The 21,105-nt window shown below is 44.4% G+C and overlaps 1 protein-coding gene across 2 annotated transcripts in view; it reads left to right on the top strand.

Moving 5' to 3' along the window:
- The first annotated feature begins 15,281 nt into the window (after nt 1-15,281).
- The window catches only part of KAT7 (lysine acetyltransferase 7), a 30,576-nt gene continuing 24,752 nt past the window's right edge, over nt 15,282-21,105 (top strand). Inside the window, exons 1-3 of one of the 2 annotated variants that reach the window (XM_046675449.1) lie at nt 15,282-15,478; nt 17,942-18,089; nt 20,401-20,577. In XM_046675449.1, coding sequence (XP_046531405.1) covers nt 15,464-15,478; nt 17,942-18,089; nt 20,401-20,577 — 340 coding nt within the window. In that variant the 5' untranslated portion in view covers nt 15,282-15,463. The remainder of the gene's footprint in view (nt 15,479-17,941; nt 18,090-20,400; nt 20,578-21,105) is intronic. The other variant, XM_046675448.1, reaches the window with a different exon arrangement.

The following is a 21,105-nucleotide window of genomic DNA, read 5'->3' as shown; positions in this document are numbered from 1 at the left end:
GAGCCCCACACAGCCCCCCAACCCCCGCTGCGGCTGCTTATCTGCCCTACGGGGCGGAGACCGGCCCCCTCAGCCCAGAGCTCTCATTGGCCTACGGATTTCCAGACCCCTCCTCCCAACCAATCCTCGGCTTGCTCTTCTCTTTCCCGAAGGTGATTGGTAAATATGCTTAGCGAGCCAACCCAAGACTTCATCTACCACCCCACCCCCGCCTGCTTTCCTCTGTCCGAGAGGCCACTGATTGGCCCATCCGGAAGAGGGCTGGTTCTCCCGCGCCACCAATGAGAACACGCAGAAAAGGGGAGCGTCACACCCAGTCCCAGGTAGTATGCAAATACGTTGTCACGTGACGTCAGGCTGAGCGGGGGCGGGGCCGGTGTAAGATTTCCATCCTACAAGCATGAGTGAAATATTATGGGGGTAGGGAAGAGTGTCAAACTTTCAGCAGTTGAGTCCCGGCAAGCACGGAGAAAGCGATAACTTCAAAAGCATTACTTTTGGTTAAACCTAAAAACATTGGTTTTGAATCCTCATGGGATCTCAGTGCTGCTTGCAAGCTCCAAACTAAGACTCTACAAATTAATAGAAAGTTTGCATATATTTGCATGCGATTTGCATTATATTCGTGCACTTAATGGCTACCGTGCCTCATGTGACACCCACATTTGTTTTTCTCCACGTTTCCAAGTCTCTACTTGGTACTGGTCCAACCAAAAAAACCAGCTGCTAGCCTGTAAATTAAATTGAGACAGAAAAGGAGCAGGGAATTTCCCTTCCGAGTCGCCCATTCCAAGTATAGCTCAGCAGAGTGGAAGGAACAAAGTGACTGAGAAACTTGCCCAAATTTGCAGTGACTCCATTAGTAAATCCTGGTCTTCCCAGTTTAATGCTCCCTGACCTACAAGTCAAAATGAGACTGGGTGGTCCCCAAAGAGAATGCATGCAGTTGTGAAAATCAATGCTATAATATATATGAAGACATTTGGGAAAGAAAAGAGCAGTTAAGTTGCTATTTAAAATTATTACTCTTCAAAAGAAAAAATTATTACTTATGGTATTTATTAACCATTTTGTTCTATATATGGAAAAAGCAAAAGGCAATCAACCCTGGATTGTCTGCGATAAGGGACCATCCAAATAATTGGATAATTCCCTTCAGATTTATATTTAGCTATGAATTCTATTTTTGATCTTGCTACAGATTTATCGTTCTATTTCTATTTTGCCCAGTTTAATGTTAAAATGAAGGTATTCCCTGAAGCCATACTAACTAATCAGAGAAAAGGAGGTATTCTGGGAGCGTGCTGCAAGGCAAGGAGAGGTCATTCTGTGATTAAATAGTGAAAGCAGATAATACCCAAAGTGGAAATTCAGGAGTTGGTTGTATATTAAACTCAGCCTACATACAAAGAATGAGTTGAGGTAATGGGACATCCTGAAGAGAAGTTTTGTCTGCAAAGAGTGTACTCTTGCAGATTTGAAGACTTTACTTAAAGATCTGACATTTGAAATCTTTTTTATTGACTGGGAAATGCTGTACTCCTTTTCCATGAAGAGGAAAACTTTACCAAAGGCAGATAGGAACGAACAAAAACTAACAAATTAATAAAAACTCAGTCTTTATAAACTTTACTTAGTTTAAAAATCTCACAATTTACAACATTCCTCCATTCCAATTAGTTCAAAGTCTTCATCTACTTTTTTTGTTTTTTTTTCAAATTGTGGTGACAATCTGGAAGAAGAAAACCATGATTCTTATTATGGTGCAAGTAGGGAAACTGAGGCCCAAAAAGGTGAGGCCTTTTGATTCCCAGCTCAGATCTCTATCAGATCTTCTTGGACCTCCCTGTCTCACATCTTCATTAATAAAATCAGTAATGGTAGCAGCTAACATTCATTGAGTCTCTTTCTCCATGCCAGGTACATGTTAAACACTACGCATATGTTATCTCATTTAATGCTCATGGCCACACCTATGAGATGGGTACCATCTCCTCTTATCACTCTCTCTCTTTCTTTTTTTTTTTGGTGAAGAAGATTGGCCATGAGCTAACATCTGTTGTCCATCCTCCTCTTTTGCTTAAGGAAGACTGTTGCTAAGCTAACATCTGTGCCAATCTTCCTCCATTTTGTATGTGGGACGCCACCACAGCATGGCTTGATGCACTGTGGTATGTAGGTCTGTCCCTGGGATCTAAACCCATGAACCCTGGGCCACTGCAGCAGAGCATGCCAACTTAACCACTATGTTGCTGGCCGGCCCCTATCATCTCCTCTTTAAGGAAGCTTCAGAAAGAAGTAACATGTCCTAGGTTACTCAGGCAGCCTGACTCCAGAGCTAAACTCCTAATTTCTATTCTTATAAAACTTTCTTATAAACACAGAAGGATTACTATTTATATTTTACATAGTCTCCAAAGATGCAAATTTGGCTGAGATGTTAAAATTAACACTTGTCTAGTACTTTATAGCTTCCACCTATGTCATCTGATTTAATTTTCACAATAGGCATGTAAGGTAGAAAGTGCAGATATTATTGACCCTATTTTACAGAAGGCTAAGTCACAAAGGCTAGATGACTTGCCCAAGATTGTCCACTTAGTAAATGGCAGACCCCAGACTTACATCCCATGTCTTTTGACTCCAGATTCAAGTACTTTCCCAACCAACTTCTAGACCATTGGCCTACCTGACAGCCAAAGGGTGAACTAGTTGGTCTCTTGAAATCTATTCTTGCCTGACAACTTATTCCATTTTAGGACCCCTCAACATGTAAATTCTCAGGCAGTCTTAGGAGAGGACAAGTGATTTTTATTGCTTGGGTCATACAGCATGTGTTACAGGTAAAAGCCCTGGAATGAGGAAACTTGAAATACTTTGGGCAAGTGGCTTCCTTTCTCTATGCCAGAATCATCTCTGCTCCATCAACCTCACAGAGTTGTTCTAAAGATAAAATGGCGTATTATTGGATAGATGCATTCTTCCCTTGGAGAGAAGGGTAATGTGGCTAGTCTCAAGGACATGGTGTTTAAATTTTGTTCGAAAGCCAAGGTACCAGGAATTGAGGGCTTGGACAGTGGAAGAAGAGCCAGTGGAGGTAGCACAGCTGAAGAATTGGATCTTCTGAGTCCAGAGAGTCATGGTCCTTCCTGATAAGTTGCTGGCAAAAGACACTAAAGTTGACCCAGCTGGAGGAGTGAGAAGGCAGGCATGCGTGGGAGATCCCTGTCCTCTCCTTACCCAGGTATCATGCCCAACCAGCTGTCTCTTATTCCCTTCTCTATCACTGATAGCTTCTCCTGGCATGGACATATGGGAGGATAAAGACCTCATCTGAAGATCAACTCCTGTCTGTTCCTCCAATAAAAGAAGCCAAGGCTTTGGGGACGCCGTGTGCTGCTAAGGGGAGATGCCTTGGCTTACGAAGCATCTTCTAGCTTGCAGGAAAACCTTTGTTGCTGTCCCCTCGTCATCCTTATCAACGTGATTGTCATTAATTAATTCACTCGTCACAAATTTATTGAAATGACCACTATGTGCCAGACACAGAGCTAGGCACTAAGGAATGACAATATTGTTCAGAGACATGCTCCCTACCCTGGAGTTCACAGCCCAGCAGGTCTTGAAGCCTGTGTGCAGAAGTGGCACTGGGCTAGACGCTATTCCAATTGAGACATAACCTGGTTCCTGCTTTCAGGGACTTTGGGCAGGGACTTTGGGTCAAAGGCAGGCACTCAAAAACATCAAAAGTGGAGGATTATATACACCAAGGATATCAATAAATTGTTTTTCATCTATAGGAGAGTTATTTGCCTGAGAGGGTTCCAATAGCAAATGCTCAGTCCCTCGATCCCAGCCTGCTCTTGGGATGTCCACAACTGTCACAAATACATGAGGACCCAAGGGATTGGAGTTATTTTTCCTATAGATGTGAGTCAGAGGTATAGCCACTCCCCACGCAGTCCCTATAAGGCCTGGGGTCTTAAAAGCTGCAGGAAACTGGGGGACTACCAAGGAGGAAAGGCTTGGGGAATTCTAGAAGATCAGAAGATCAGCAGGGAGGCCTTATCCTGCTGACTACTGAATTAAGAGAAGGCTGGGGTCGTCATAGCTGAGAGAAGCTTTCCAGTTCTGACGGTGCTGCCAGGCCCTACTTCCAGGGCACTTTGACCCTTGTCCTATGCATTTATGCCACAATAACCAACAAGATTGGGAATTCCAAATCACCATTTTTACCCTCCAGCATCTGATACTCAGTAGCAATTGTCCAGCAGAGAATAGAGAAGTCTTAATATTCCTTGGTACCCGGGGGACTCTCTCTGAACTTCCTGGTAAATGTCTAAATGCTTACATCTTTGACCCCTGGGTTCCAAAATAAAAAAAACAGAAAATAAGATGACGCAGACGCACAGCGTCTCTTTTCCGACCTACCTCCTTTCCTCAGCCTCTGTCTGAAATGTCAGGCCCGGCTCCTCAGGGAACGAGATCCTGAGGAAATGGGGTCAGAACTGAAGAGCGGAGCAGCCTGAGAGGGATCAGGAAGGAGGGTTGAGGGAATGAATGAGGTTATGAGAACAGAGTAGGGAGGGGGTCCTAGCCCTCAACATCTCTCCCATTCATGTCCTCCCTCTCCCTATATCCCTTCCCTCCTACTCCCCTGGTAACCAGATGGCCTGGATTTTGACCTTCGGTACTTTGTCTGACACATTTTGTCCCTTGCTGCGGCCCACCGCTTTCTGTCTTCTGGCTTCGTTATCTCACTTGTTCTTTCTCCTTCATTCAGACTGGATGACGTTCACCCCTTACCTCTTCTTTTCCTCTCAGTGGGAATTGAATTTTCTTGCTAAACTGCAGCCTTTTTCAAAAGAAGATTCCTCATCCTTAACAATAAAGGGTATGGTAGGAAGCAGCTTGGCCTTGCTCCTTCCATGCTACTCTGAGAATATCACACCAGTTGGCACCCTCCCTGGAAGTCTCACCCAGAAGCTCCTCCAATTCTCTGACCTCCTGGGTGTTTGCCCAGAATGTCAAGCGAGGCTTTAGATACCAACTCTCTCGATTTCTTAGCCCTATACACCCAATTCTGAATTCTTCCCCAAACAGGTTAGAAATCCTGGGATCCCTGAACCCGTGGTGGGTCTGCATTCCTCAGAATGCCCAAGAAGCCTGCACCACCTGTGGAGACAGTAACACCAGGGCCCCAGGAAGGAAGTAATATAATCAGGATGCTACATGCTATGTGTCCGTTCTATACAGCATAGAAGAAAACTTCCACTGACCGGGCGCTTACTATAGGCTAAGCAGTTTGCACACATAATCTCATTTAATCCTCAGTCATGGTTATTATACCTTATAAGAGGGTATAATTATCCCTATTTCACAAGTGAGAAAACTGAGGCTTAGAGAGGTTAGGAAATGTGTTGAAGGTTATAGAGCCAGAGGCGACAGGTCCACCTGCTTTCAAAGACTGTGTGTCTAACCACTGCTGGGGGGCTCAGTGGACTAGGTTAGAGGGATGCAGACCTAGGGGTCCACTCCTTACCCAGAGGTTGAAGGTCAGGGTTAAGAATAAAGGCCACAACCCAGTCTTCTGCCTCCTTGTCACCTCCCCCAGCTCTACACTCTCAAGAACTCTGACTTTGTTTATATTGCAGGGAAGCAGTGCTCAGAAATTATGGAGGTGAGTCTGGCAGGTTCCAGCTGTTCCTGGTGCGGGAGTTGAACTTTTTTGGAACTTCTCCTTCGCAAAAGCATGCCTCTCCTTCAGTGGAGTAGCCTAGGACCAAAACCATTCCCTCTCTCCAAGCTTCCTACCTTGGGGGAGGACAGAGAGATGGGGAAGCTAGGGGATTTCCATTAAGAAGAAACCAGAGAAGATTCGAGGAGGTAGAAGGATGATACTGCCCTTTAAGGAAGCCTGCCAGAGCTCTGGAGCCAGGACTCTTAAGACACTTCTGTAGTGTGCCAGGTAAAGTGAGAAACCTCTTTGTGGGGTCACAAGAGAAGCTACAAGAGGAGGAAGGACTTGGCAGAAGAGGGTGGCTAGGAGGTAAGAATCTATCCAGGATTGAAAGTGTGTTTTAATTCTGAAACTACCAAAATCAAAAAATAGAGACTCACCCCTGGACTCTGTCTCTTCACCTCTGGTAGGGAGAGGGCAGCTAAATAAGGGAGACTGTTCCTGTACTGTGCTCTCCATTGCCAGAAAACACTGGCTGCACTGCCTGCCCAGCCTGTGAGAGCGCAGCTGGAAAGTGACTGACCGCTGCATTTGGTTGATAAATGATAGGCACCCCTGCCTGCTGCCCATTCTCTCTTTTCTCCCTGCTTAGTTTGCAGCCTTCTCCCTGGCAGGGAGCCCCAGAGTAGGGGATGGGGAGGAAGGGTCCTCCAGACAGTGTTTAATACTCAGTGATTTATAGGCTGCTGGAAAGGGAGGTGGGGAGCCAGAGAGGGGAAGCCTCTGGGACTAGTTTCCATGACGCATCAGCACACCATTGACAAGAGTCAAAGTATTTTCTTGATGTCTGTGCCTTCAAGCACAGCTTTGGGACAAGATATCGCCCTCACCCGTCCTGGGGCCCAAGACCACGGGATCGTCTAGGATGAGCCCAGTGGAGCTGGCTGGAGTGAGGCTAACGGACACACATCCCAATCGTCACCCTTTTCTTTAAGCCCCGCACTGCTGGGAGAGGGAAGAAATAAGTGAGGTGGAGCAGCTCAATAGCTGTTTTTGGAGGATTTATTTTTTTAAAGTACAAGAATTCTTTTGAACCCTCCATGGCTCCATGACAAACTATTTGAAATGTCCCTGCTTAAGGGGCCAGGGGGTTAAGTGCCAGGGATGGTAGGCTAAATGCCAGGGATGCTGGTTGCAGGGATTCTTGGGACCTGGGCTAATGGCCTCCCTGCTGTGGGCCCAGGAATACCAGGCCCGGGCTCTGGTTGCCCTGAGAGATGCAGCCATTTTTACTTCTGATTGAAGGGCACCCCCTTCTGGGATTTTCCCTTCTCTGGTGAAAACCAGAGTAGAATATGCCCAGGGGACCAACAGGGCATCTGCCCAAGAGTCTGGAGGGCACTGACAGAGATAACACCGTGAGGGAGGGTGAGACCAATGCTTTATATACGTAGTTTAGAATTTGATCCCTGCTGGTAGAAAGAAGATGTGCTTTGTGAGAGCCTGTGGTAATTGCCCTTCGTAAGGATGGTCTCAAAAGGTCAAGGGATGGGCCTTGAATAGCCCTAACGTCCCTGAAACGGTCTATTGTATAGCTATTGTCTCTACATGGAAAGGAATACTTGTCTTTTTTTGCCTCTGTGGTTTCCTAAGTGAATAATTACATACTACCTTATCTCCAGACCCAACTCTACCTCCTTTAAGCTTCAACAACAAAAGAGTTCAACACACATTTCTTGAGCTCCAACTATGTGCCAGGTATCAGGCTATGTGCTGGGGATACAGAGGTGAATAATACACAGTCTTTTCTCTGGGGAATCCACAGTCTAGTTTTCGAAAGATTTTCCTTCACGCTGACCTTTTGGCATTTTGTAAACAAATCTGCATCTAGCCCCTTTATATTTTCGTATGCATGGATCATATCCTTAGCCTCCATCTTTACAATCTTCTAAATTTTGCTTCATCTGCTAACCGCTGCTTTTCCCTTGACCAATTTAAATGACTTTCTCTGGACTCTGGTACATCTTCCTCTGGAGCTAAGTGACCAGAACTAGGCACTGTATTTCATATACAAATGCTGTATGAATGTGTGTACAAGAGTAACACTATGTTTTCTAACTTTGTTTATCTACTCACCATTCATTCATACATCCAGTAGTGACTGAGTGCACACCGACCACCATGCACTGTGCCAGGTGCTGAGGGTGCAGTGGTAAAGTAAAATGGACACTGCTGTAGAAGGTAAAGAATCCAAATAAATGTCACACCAATAGATGCATAGTTACAAACTGAGACAAGTGCTATGAAGAAAAGTACAGGGTACTATCAGAGTGTAGGAATGAGGGCCTTGATCTAGTCCGGAAGCCTCAGGGAACATTTCCCTGAGGAAATGACATTTGACCTGAGATCTGAAGGATTACTGGAAATAGGTGAAAAAGAGTATGGGGGAAGAACATTCCAGGCAGAATAAAGAGTATGTGCAAAGGTCCTGAGGTAGAAGGAACCAGTACACTTCTGGGGAGTTGCAGGAAGGCCAATGAGGCTGAAGCACAGAGAATGAGGTGGTGTGGGATGGGCTGGAGAGTTAGCCAGAGGACAGATCAGGAAGGACACTGCAGGCCAGGTAAGGATTTCAGTCTTCATCCTACAGAAACACATGGAATGAAAGTCTTTACAGAAGAGCCGAGAATGATTCTTTGATTCTTTTCCCCAGATTACTAATGCTGCTTATACTTGTCTTGAAGGAGAACAATTACAACGGTCTGAACAGCTCGGAACTTTCCCAGTGTCCCAGCATGATGTGGCTGTGTCTGGCTGGCACTTGGGAGGCCAGCCCCAGCCTAGCAGCCCTCAGGTGAGAGATGGCCCCCACCAGCATGGACAGAGGGGCAGGGGTGGAGGTTGGGTGGAGTACTTTCCCTGAGTATCAGCGCCACAGTGACATTTGGAACAGCCCCAAGACGATGGCTCTTGTTCTAGATAACTCTATCATGTGTGCCCCCTATTTAAATGGCCTGCTCACTCTGCCGCCTTCCTTCAGCAGCTGTGCTCCCCACCCAATCTGGGGAAGCCCCTGAATAATAACTCTGACTCTGCCCAGAACCTGGGGTCTTGACCTGCTGAGTTCAGGCCTTAGTACTGTCTGGAACCATGTGTATTTACCTATCCTTGATAGTTTGCCAGGGGTATTAATGGAAGCCATGGGAGAAGAGGGTCACGATGGTTGGCCTTGGCCTTTCTGAAGCCCTCTCCATCCTTCCAGGACCTTGGAGAATGTGGTTTGGTGTGGTGACATCTACTGGCAAGGCTAGGCAGGTAAGAAAATGAGCAGATGCCCACTCATCCTCACGTAATTTCCAGACTAGTAAGGAAATCATCCTTACCCCTAAGACTGGGTTGGGATTGGTAACCTCTGTTGGTTAGAGCAAGACTATGAAGTCCAAGGCTGTGGGCTTAAACCACGTATGTACTGGTTTGCCATAAACAGAGAAATGTTTTTCCTCATTGTAGCTTGCATCCCTCACCTTGGTCAGTTGATTAACATTTGGGTACAGATAGTCACAAGGGAGATTGGGTAAGCACGTGTAAATGACTCAGAGGGACCCATTCCTAGCCCCCATTCCTTGGAAAGCATCTCCCAACAAAGAAAATGACCTGCAGTTTACAAATGGCACAATACAGTGTCAGTTTTCATCCTCTTGAAGTTGATTTGGGAAATTTTTTTCTGGAACTCAGTTTCTCCTAGGTCACTAAGAAAATAGTGTCCACAAACCATCTTCGAGCTTTCTCTAGCAGCAAGAGTGACTAAAGCTCTTAAAGTGGCCTCTCAACTCTTGCTAAGGTAGGATACAACCTGTCTCCACATTCTGTTCACAATCTCATTCTCTTTGTCAATAGCACCTACACCTGACAGAGTTTACCACCAGACGTAATTGGGGAGTTGGAGTGAGAGTGAGGAGAAATACTGGAGAAATAATTATGAAGCAAATATTCTGCCTTCTTAATAACACTGACTTTATAACTGAATGTGGCTCAGACAAAGCATCTATCTATCTATCTCACATTTAAACTTAAAATCATCAAGACCCTGCTAGAGAAATGCGTGACAAATAAGATTTCAAAGAAGAGGAAACAGAACTAGTAAATAAACACAGGAAGACTGAAGTATGTCCTAACTAGAAATAAAATCAAAAGCACTTGTGAGGTATAGTTTTCATTTTTACTAAAATTGCAATATTTTATTAAGTAGTAATACTTAGTTCTGGGAACAATGTCTTTAAACTGGCACCATCACACAATGATGGTGACATTTTAAATTTGGGCAAGTCTTTGGGGAAAGAAATAAAACCATATAGAAGTGGTATAAATAAAGACAGGAGAGAGCTATGGAAGCAGGCAGACGCTCAGTGCAGCATTATCTGACATAAAAGACCCTCAGTGACCCCAATATGAGAATGAAAGCACATCATGTCACAGTACCACAATGCAATGTCACACAGCGGTTAGAAATACAATTATGAAGACTACAGAGAAACACGGGAAATGTTGAGAATGTGTAAAAAACATGAAACTTCATGTAAAGAATGAGTGCATCTATACAAAATCATGCGTGTTTAATAAAACGTATGCATGTGGAGAAAAATTGGAAGGCAATATGCAAAAGATAGAAATAACTTTGTGGCAGCAGTAAGATTAAGGATGTCTTTTATTTTCTCAAAAATGTATTTAGTGTTATTCACCGGATTAATAATCTTGGAAAAAGTGGAGAGGGGTGGGACAGGTGAAAGTCATACTCCTCTAGCTCCCTCCGGTATACATTTGTCCTACATCATCAGCTCTAGAGGGGAAAGACCACGTCTGTGTTTTCACCGTGGGCACTCGGCTCCCAGCCCAATGCCTATCACTTATCAGATGCTCAATAAATATTTGTTGAATGAATAAATGAAAATGTCTGCAGTCTAAAAAGTTCCAACCCATGATCACTGGGTACATTCTATCCTGGGGAATAAAGAGGAATTTGGTTTCGCTGGAATAAAGAAATGAGGTCCCGTCCATAATGGCAATTCCTTGGTCTTCTTGATAAGTGAATTTGGGCATGGAGAACCCATGGAGAGACAGTCTGTTAAAGCAAACCCAATTACCACCCAGGAACATATGTTGCCCTGAGGCCTTTGCTGCCATAACAACATTGTGTAACTATAACTACAGCCCTGGAGGGCTTTGGCCCCGTCAAATATGGAAAAGGATGTCTTCATCATATAATGGTTTTGTGCTCAGATTGACTTCCCTAGGGAGCTTGGATCAGGGAGAAGAGGTAGATAAATGGAGGAAAGGGGGAGGTGAAGGGCAGGAGTGGGAGAAGAACTGCTATTGAATCAGGATCAGAGTAATTTTTTTTAAGCAATTTTCAAATGCGGTTATTTGACTGTTTAGTTTTTGTGGTTATTTATAACCCCAGCTGCAGAGGCAGGGAGCTGTGCCTGAGCCTGCTGGGATCTGTCCAATACCTTCCCCCAGGGAGGGGCTAGGGGTGGGTGGTGGATAAGGGTGACACAAGAACCAAATGAACAAGTGGCCAAGAAGGTAAGAGAAGATCCAGGCTATCTTAAGCAAGAGTAAGAAAGGAGGGACCATTAGTGACTGTGCTGACTCTATATTTAAAGCAGATGTAAATAAAAAGATTTAAATATGAATTGTGGTCATATCGGCAACCTCTCAGATTTTCCCCAAGGGATTTTCCCAAAGACTAGGCCAATACTTTTACTCAGAAGTTATAAGACTGGCCTGGCTACACTAGCATTGTCTTAAAAAGGTCAAGACATGCTTCCCCACCTTACAGGACAGGTATCTGCACACAGAGGAAACTGCTGTCCCTGACCACCCCCCCTCCAAGGACATCACGGGTCAAAAAGAGGCTTAGAGGAGAGAGGACAGCGGGTTCTGTGCAAGTCGTTCCTAACTGAGCCAGCACCTGGCAGTGGCCATCCCATTTACTGAGCCCTTTAGATGCCAGGCAGCAAGGGAGAAGCTGGAGATGGTATGGTCAGCCAGGCAAGGCTCTCAACCTCTGGGAGCTCTCAGGTCTTTGAAGCAAACAACGGACAACTACACTTTGTGTCTGAGTATCTATCATTTTACTGGCAAGGGGAGCATTTTAAAGGAAATCAAGGGATCTTTTAGGCAGCTTACAAATGTAAGTGAGGAGACAAGATACAGATACAAGAAAGAAAATGCACAGGGACATACACAAAAGATTGCTCCCACTATCCCTACCCGGTTCAGTTCCTCCTCAACTCTGGGTAAGGTTATTACCAGTCTCCCTGCCACTCTCATCAGTGCCCCACACAGCTCCCAGAAAGAGATCTCTAAAGTGAAAGTCTGGTCATGGGACTCCTCTGCTTAAAGTCCTTCAGAGATTCCCCATCCCCTCCAGCCCAGGCTCCTTAGCAGGGTGTTCAAGTCTCTGCATGAACTGCTTCCCTAAACCATTCCTGCCTCTTCTTTTGGCCACCACCCGAACTCCACCATGCCACTGGTCACCCCCCATACACAATGCTGCTCCACACGTCTGTACATGCTGTTCCTTTTGTGTGAAAAGCCCTTATTCTCCTTGTCCACTAGCAAACTTATTTGTCCTATGAAATTCCACTCATTTCACCTCTTTTATGAATCCTTCCCTAAACCTTCCAGACAAAATACTCCACTTCCTCCTCTGTATCACTTCTGAACCTTGCTCTTCCTTCTATCTTTCCATTAATACTCCACGGTGTTTTGGAACAACGAGCTTACTGGCCTGGAGAAACACAGTGTTTTGTGCATACTGGTGTGACTCAATGCCTGGTATACAATGCCTGGGTAATCATTCTGTGTCTCTTAGCAGAAGTGAGGTGAACAGACAGAAGCAAACCACCACTGAGACAATGTAAAGATATATTCACAAACATTAAGCTGTTAGTCCCCCAGCCATGGCCAGGGGGACTAGAATTATAAACATCAACAACAGCCATTTATTGAACGCTTACTCTGTCAGGAAACGTACTAAGGGCTTTACAGCAATCATCTCCTTTAATCCTTACAACAACACTGTGAGGGGGTTATTAGTGTCTCCACTTCATAGATGAGAAAACTGAGGCCCAGATAAATTTAAAAACTTGTCCAAGAGCAGTGCAGATAAAAAGCGACAGAGCTGAAATTCACATTGAGATCTGACATCAAAGCCCTGTACACGACACTAGTAGAACTGACGAATAAAATAAATAAGAATTATGTTCTATTATTCATTTGGGAAGGAGAGAGGGGAATAGGACATCTACTAAATTGTATAAGGAAAAGTATAAATATGACAGTAATTGCAAAATAATGTGTCACTATGCCCTTCTACCTTAGAAAGAATAAATCAGGAAAGATTTTTGGAAGAAAGTAAATTTTAAAGAAGGTTGGGAGACGCATCCAGGCAGGAAGAAAAGCCTGTGCAAAAGCATCAAGGCAAGAAGAACAGCAGAGCCACCCACGTGAAGTCTTGGCGGATGAGGATGGGCAGGGGGGCAACGGGTCAAAGGCTTTGAAACCAACATCAGCTCCTGCTTCCAGAGCTAACTGTGTCATGATGCAAATGACACCCAAAATAAAGATTATATTTGGTTCAAAAAGAGAAAGGAAGAAAGAAAGAAAAAAGCTTTTAGGAGTCCCCCTTTCCCATTCTAAATATACCTAGCTGTTTTACTTTCACCTTAAGTATATGCGTTCCTTATGATCGTATTTCTATCCTATTGGTTAGTTTTTTCATCTTTCCACCAGAGTGTACACTTTCCAAGGACAAGAACCATGTTTAAAAGAAACTATAAACTCTTTTAGCGTTAGCTGCAGTGCTTGAAAATCCAGTGTAAGAGATTAACCAGTGTTGAACATTTGTAATGCTGGTATTTGTCTGATGAATGGTTAAGTGGGGATAAGATTCTAAAATACTAATTTCCAGGGAGGGATACTTAACCATCTTTGAGCGCTATACACTCAGAGACTGTGAAATGGGAAACATATTCTGATTGACTAGCAAGCATTTTCTGTGGGTAGAGCACGGTCTGGGTGCTATTAAGGATGGTATGAAAGAATTGATCCATGCTCTTAACGTAAGAGCCCCTTACCACTAGTCGAGGAGCCAGAACATCCAAGAGTGCCCTCAGGAATACACCAGTAAGTGCAAAATAATAGTAATAGTGTGAAATTAAATGCTTAAGTGCTGAAGGAATACGGAAGAAGAAATGTGAACACTTTTCAAAGAAGTTCTTAGGTGCAGTTTAACCTAAATAGGTTATTCAAAGCTATTTATACTAAACACTAAAAGCTAAATACTAAATACTAAAAGCTGCTTGTGTTAACACCAGCCCAGGATATCCCCAAGGAGAGTGCTGGCTACGAGTCTGGAACTTTAACTCTTCAGAGGTCTCTGTTTAGCACATCAATCAGATGTTTACCTTCGGCTGCTTTGCTCTTTAGCTCTGCTCCAGGGGGAAATCTCCATCTTAGTTGGTCTCAGGTGGAACTGGGGTCTAGGATCCTAACTTAATGACTGAGCTTGCCTGGATTCCACCCAGTGGCTCTTGGCCAAGCTTTGGTCCTCTCAAGGCTTTTCCTCCAGCGAGGTTAAATCCTGAACGCCTGCTCTCCACTTCCCAACGTTTGCTTATGGCTCTTCTTCCGGCCTTATTTCCTTGACTAACCTCTCCTTTCCAGGTCCTCTCAAAGCAGGCCCTATCTGTGCCTCTTTTAGCTGCAGCTTCACTAAAAATATTTCTTCCTCTTCTTCCCTCCCCCAACTCCTGGTTCAAGCATCTGGATTTCCCGAGGTCACTTGGGCTAAATGGGGTTCAATGCTTTTCAGACTCTGGTACGACACCCACCGCCACCCCCGCGGGCCGCCCAGGGCTCTCAGACCCACACAGAATGGGGGAAAGAGGTGGGTGCTTTCCACAGAGCTAAACTGGGAATTCTTTGGAGCTACGGCTTCTGGAGAATGATTTTGCCTCCTTCCGCAATGCGAACGACTAACTTACTTGCTGTTCGCTAAGGGCAAGGACAATGTCTCCTCTACCAGACAGGAAACTTCCTGATGATGGACACTACCCTTTCGTTCCTTTCACAAGCCCCCATTCCCACCACTTTGAGACACAGGATGGTTCTTAAAATACAGTTTCTTGAGCAAAACGTCCCTTCCCAACTTAGAATTTATATGATAAACGGAGACGTCCTTTAGCCAATTAGGCAACGAATGGGTTAAATCTCAGCAACCTGATGGATTCTGGGGGTTTCTTTCCTCGACTTCAGAAATCAAAACGACCGGGAAGGGGAATTCTTGCCCAAGGTAAAGATGAGAACCGTTAACTTCAACTGTCAGGCTTCTGCCCCAAACAAGAATGGCTACCCACGCCCACAAAGGGCCATTCCCCTACCTAAAAATGGCTGGCCCGGGTTTCTTCAATCGGTGCCACTTTCTGCCCAATTCCAAAATGGCGCTCACTGGCGTCACCCGAAGGAGCAAACCTCCCAGCACCCTCTCTGGCCCGTAACGTCAGGTGACGCGAGCCCCAGCCGGAAGTGAAGGAAAAAGCGCCTCAGCCCGCGGCGCCTGCGCAGAAGGCTCTAGACGCTGTGAAGCAGGAGGCACTTGGGATCGTCCGCAGGCTTGGGACTGCTACAGAGGCCGCCACGGAGCCCGCCGGAGCCACCGTTCCTACTGCTGCTGCCGCCGCTGCCCGAATCGGAACCGTCGGGCCGCAGCCGCCGGCAATGCCGCGAAGGAAGGTGAGAGGAACGGGACGGGAGGGGTGGCGGGTTTCTAAGGACGGTCGATTGAGCAACGTGACGCAGTTGGCCACGCCTCGCGCTGGTTGGGTTCCAACTTCCCGCTCGCCGGAACCCAGATCAGCAAGCCTCTCTTATGTCCGTACCCAACGGAAAAATGTGGGCCCGACCCTGGCCTCGGCCTATGCCTGCGACTATTCCCGCCCTCTGCTTGCCTGGCTCGGAGGCGTTCTTCTTGTTAATTGGTCGCTGCAACGCCTAGGAGCATATTGATTGGCTGGTGACACCGCCCATTTGGGCCCAACGGTCACCTCCCCGCGTGCGGGGGCAGTGTCTCGGCCCGGCCCTGCGGCGCTCGGACTGGCTGTAGAGAACGATCCCTCCTTGTTGATTGGCTGCGCTTGGCAGTCTGTCCCGTGGGGGCGCGGTTTCGCGGGACAGCGATTGGGTGGCACGAATCGCGGCCCTTCCGGCTGGTGATGCTGATAGGTGGAGGGGCGGGGTTTTGGAGCATCCTTCCTTTCCGGGCAGGGGGTACAACAAAGCAGAGGACCGGGTGGTAGGGAAGCAGCGCCCACTCCCAAGGGATCCCACTCTGGCCTGTTGCCCCTAAGCAGTAATTTTTCCTTATTTGCTTGGTTGGACAGCGCCTAGAGAAATGCAGTTCGTAAAATCAGCAACTTTCTAGAATTGGGTGGGACTTATGAGATCACCTAGGGACACCCTCGCCCCTTCTCTTTGCAGCTAAACAAACAGAGGCCTAATGGAGTGCTTCAAGCCGCTCAATTAGGCAGTGGCAGAGCCAGGACTACAGAACAAATCTAATTCAGTTCGACAAATGTTTATTGATTTCTTGCTACGTGCTGGTTGCTGGGGATTCAAAAATTAGATTTGATCCTTGGGTTAAGGAAATCACAGTCTCATGGAGAAAACAGACATTTAAATAGCTGTGGAAGGATCTAGTAAATTTTCTCCTTGGAAGTATGTATACATAGCGTTATGGGAGGGAAGTGAGGGAGCGATGGTCTGTTCTGGAGTAAGACGGGAAGTAGATGGTGAAAGCCTGAGAGAAGAGCTGAGTTTGAGAGTCAAGCCTGGAAGAGATGGTCAGAGATGATTGGGGATTCAAATATTTGGGTACTTGGACTAGGTGACCTTTAAGACTCCTCCTTCATCCTATCAATTTTCTGTGACTCTTTCTGGGGCCTCTGCTAATTTCTGGGCAGATTACTCTTGACATTTGGAAAGCTGGGTGGTAGTCTTGCTCATTTTTACAGAAATCTTTCTCTTCACAGAGGCTTTCAAAAAAATATTTACCCTTCTTAATATCTCTTAAAATGATCTACACTGGTAGGTGGTATTTCTATTAAGGCTCAGCAAATGCAGGAATAGTATTGGTGCCTTGGAGTAGGTCCACTAGTCCCCTTCCTGCAATTCCCAACTACAAAGAGCTCTTGAAAATGTAAGTTTCTTTAGTAATTTATTTGGTGGCCAAACCTATTCTAAACTGTCCTGAGGCTACTTAGAGTTTTTGTGTGTCTCATTTACTGTGATTCTTTCTATAATCTTGCTGCAGAAATAGTAATATGTTTGATTCTGGGTGTTATTTGCAGAGTATTTTCTTTCCAAAAACCTAAAAAGTTATGAATTCTAACCACAACTGGCTCTGAGGGTTTTTGAATAAAGAGTAGGGGACTTGTGGTTTGAATCTTTGTATTGTTTTTTTAGCAAATACTCTTCCTTTTCTGGTTTAGTAAAGAGTATAGTGTTAATGCTCAATTGGTAAAAGTTATCTTTCTGGCTAATCATGCCTCGGGAGGCAAATAATTGACAAATAATTTTTAATAAAAAGAAAATAAAAAAGCCCTCTGTGTTTGAATACTTACGAGTCTTCATGTGCGAGCTTTTTTTTTTTTTGAAAGTATTCATGTAGAGAAACTACAAAGGTAAATAACGTAAGAAAGAATTTTACTGTTTTTCTGCTTATGTTCTTTTGTGATCAGAGTTGTGGACCATGATATTTTGAGTTTGTGTATGGTTTTTAAAAATGTGATAGCTGTTTATGGAGACTTTGAACAAAAGCTACCCTAAAGTTAAATGGAGTCTAGCACTAACATTTTTCTCACTACCTTGGACTTTATATAAAGTGCATGGTTACCGTCAGCCAGACTATTTGGAGTTAGATACTTTTATTTCCAGTTTGTGGTACTCGCCTTCAAATGGACTTGTTTCAGAATTAGTGATAATACAGTAAAAATTAATTCTCTTTCTTCATTTATTTAATAAAGGTGCATTATTTGTAGGTTGTTCCATTTAAATGCTCTCAGTAAAGGGAAGTTGGCTGTGGAATCCTTCTTAGGTTTGAACTTGGTGTTTTGAGCATCATGGTTGATATTTCCAGTGTTAATACAAACCCGCAGAGTAAATGCTTCTGTGCTAATGTCTGGATCTATGGTGTTACAGAGGAATGCAGGCAGTAGTTCAGATGGAACCGAAGATTCCGATTTTTCTACAGATCTCGAGCACACAGACAGTTCAGAGAGTGATGGCACATCCCGGCGATCTGCCCGAGTCACCCGCTCCTCAGCCCGGCTGAGCCAGAGTTCCCAAGGTAAAAGGCTTCCTTCTTCCTGACGGTGCCTCATAGCTGACTGACTGGTCATCATATTATTGTGCTAGTTAACATGGAAACTGATCCCTTGCCTCGATGTAGATGACAGAATCTGGTAAAATGCAGAATGAGTGACTACAGAAGTATCAGGTCTTTCAAAATAATGGGAGTGCTGTCCAGTTTGTAGACCCAAAGGAACTATGTCTGGTATAATGGATGGGTGTCACATGTACGTCTTGAGTCATTTAATTTTTCTTAGATTACAGTTTTCCTGTCAGTAAAATGGGAATGTTACCTTTTCACTTTCTGTTACAATGGTTTAGGCTTAGAGACTTAGTCTCTTGAACTTTATTGGAAGAGGCCCAATATTTCTAAAACTGTGTTTAATTCTGTAATATAGTCAGATACACAATTAGTAGATGTAAATAGTTGAGCCAACTATCAGTTGTAAATACCCCAAATTTTGCTTTGGTAGCAAAGAATAGAGAGTCTCGGTCTCTTGGAGGTTTCTCTAGTCTAATTGGCCATCTGGGCTTAGATTGGAGGGTACCCCTGTCCCCTCCTGGCTTCGCTCTGGGATTCCCTGGGGGAGGAAAGAAGGTTGCAGTTAATACAAAAAGATGGTAATCAATAGGTGATAATGGATTAAAGGGGAAAAAAGTGTAATATACTTTGAGCTCTTAAATAGTGCTGCTTTGGTTACTGCTGTGTGCACATGTTGCAAAATGAGAGAGAAACATCAGTTTTTCAAGCAAGAAAGTGGTAACATTGTCTCTCAACAACTGTTTCTAACTTTATTTTTGAATTTAACATTTCAGCTAAAGTATAGCTGTTGTCTTTTGATTTCTCAACTTTTTTAAATTTTTTAGCACAATGGGAATATTAAATGGCTACTATAATTCTGAGACTGTGCTATGTACTGGAATGCCATGATAGAACAATCATAGTTCCTGCCCTCAAGGAGCTCACAGTTTAGTGCGAGATATAGAAATATAAACTGATCACAGTAATGCATTGTGGTAAGGCTCTGAGAGAGGTTTGCATAGAGTACTATGGAAGCCCAGAGATGGGGCAGCCAACTTAGGGCAGATCTCCCAGATGGAAATCTTAAAGAATCTAGTAGGAATGTATAAGTTGAAAGATGGGAAAGTGTTCTTATAGGCAAAGGGAAGAGTATATGCAAAGGAAGGGGCATAATGTTCTTAGAAAGTGTATTTGACCAGGCTCTGGACACCTGAAAGTTGTAAATATTTAGGATGTCTAGGAAATACATGAGCTCTGGGTCTCTTTCTAGTTATTTTACTTCATGACCACAGAGTTACACAACCCCTGGGGGCACCATTTACAGTATGTTCTGTGTAAGGGGTCCCTCTGTAAGCGAACGTGTGGACTGCATTATAAAGGGAGCCCCCTGGAGTGTGCGTACTGACAAGCTAGCTGTGTGCTAATTTCACACAAGTTTGAGGATTCCACTTGTTTTCTTTGGAGAATCTGTAACATTTACATATTAAGATTTTTTTATTGTTTAAAATATGCTTTAATTTTGGCTTCGATTTTCTTTTATTCTTTGTTTAAGCGTCATCACATTGGAGATGTAAAAAGGCTACTTGGGCGCTTCAGAATAGGTTTTGCCATCCAAAAAAATTGTAAAAAGCTATGTTCTTGCCTTACCCTTTGTGAATCTATTACGATTTTGCTTTGGGGTGTCAGAGAGGGTAATCAGGAAGAAGAAAAGATATCTCTGAATAAAGGAACTATTTTTATGTTGTTACACCTTTAGTAGTAGAATATCTGTGTTATGGTGGATTAGAGTAAGGGAAGAAAGAGAGGATGCAGCTAATATTTATAAAGCACTAGATCTACATTAAGTGCCTTCCACGAATTAGCTCCCTTATTCCTCACAACAGATGTATGAGGAATGTGCTAGTAGTATTTTCCTGTTTTTATAGCTCAGGGAACAGGCTTGGAGGGATGAGCTTGCCCAAGATGCCACGGCTAGTTGGTATGATGGAGTGGGGTTGAATCACGTTCAGTCTTGGTTCCAGAACCTAAGCTTTTGATTCTACACTATATTACATCTCTACACCTGATCTAGGTTCTTTTGCTTATATTTTATGTAATAAATAAATAGGATTTGTTTATTTTATCTAGCTAATAGTAACTAATACTTTATTCGATAAAAATAATTTGTTGGATTTTGTGAAATATAAAGAGGAAGGCCTGCATGCTGATAAATCATATGGTTGGAAAATAAAAGAGATACCCTTCTTTTTTCTTTAATTATTTTATTATTTTTTAAAATCGGGATCAGATTCCAGCCCTGTTCGAAATTTGCAGTCTTTTGGCACTGAGGAGCCTGCTTATTCTACCAGGAGAGTGACCCGTAGTCAGCAGCAGCCTACCCCAGTGACTCCGAAAAAATACCCCCTTCGGCAGACTCGTTCATCTGGCTCGGAAACTGAACAAGTAGTTGACTTTTCAGATAGAGGTGAGTGGGTATGGTATGATTTGCACCCATTACAGAGAGAGTGTGGTCAATTTCCTTTTTTTTTTTTTTTTTGAGGAAGATTAGCCCTGAGCTAACAGCTGCTGCCAGTCCTCCTCTTGTTGCTGAGGAAGACTGGCCCTGAGCTAACATCCATGTCCATCTTCCTCTACTTTATACGTGGGACACCTACCACAGCATGGCGTGACAAGTGGTGCCATGCCTGCACCCGGGATACGAATTGGCGAAACCCAGGCCGCCAAAGCGGAACGTGCGCACTTAACTGCTGCACCACTGGGCCGGCCCCTCAATTTCCTCGTAAGGAAGGCATGGGGCCACTGCAGATAGATGCCTAATACTGACAAAATCCAGCTAGGTGAATGCTGTTTGCCTGATTCCTTTCTTATGTCTTGCTGAGGACAGTTTGGTACTGGTGTATTCTTGAGGGTCAGAATAGCTAGAGTGTATTAGATGGGACCTGCAATAGGCAGAAGAGACTGGGGGACCTCTCACCCACAGATAAAGAAGGCT

Source organism: Equus quagga, chromosome 11 (assembly GCF_021613505.1).
Source record: "Equus quagga isolate Etosha38 chromosome 11, UCLA_HA_Equagga_1.0, whole genome shotgun sequence".
In the NCBI taxonomy this organism is placed as follows: Eukaryota; Metazoa; Chordata; class Mammalia; order Perissodactyla; family Equidae; genus Equus; species Equus quagga.
This window is presented reverse-complemented; position numbering and strand designations above follow the sequence as displayed.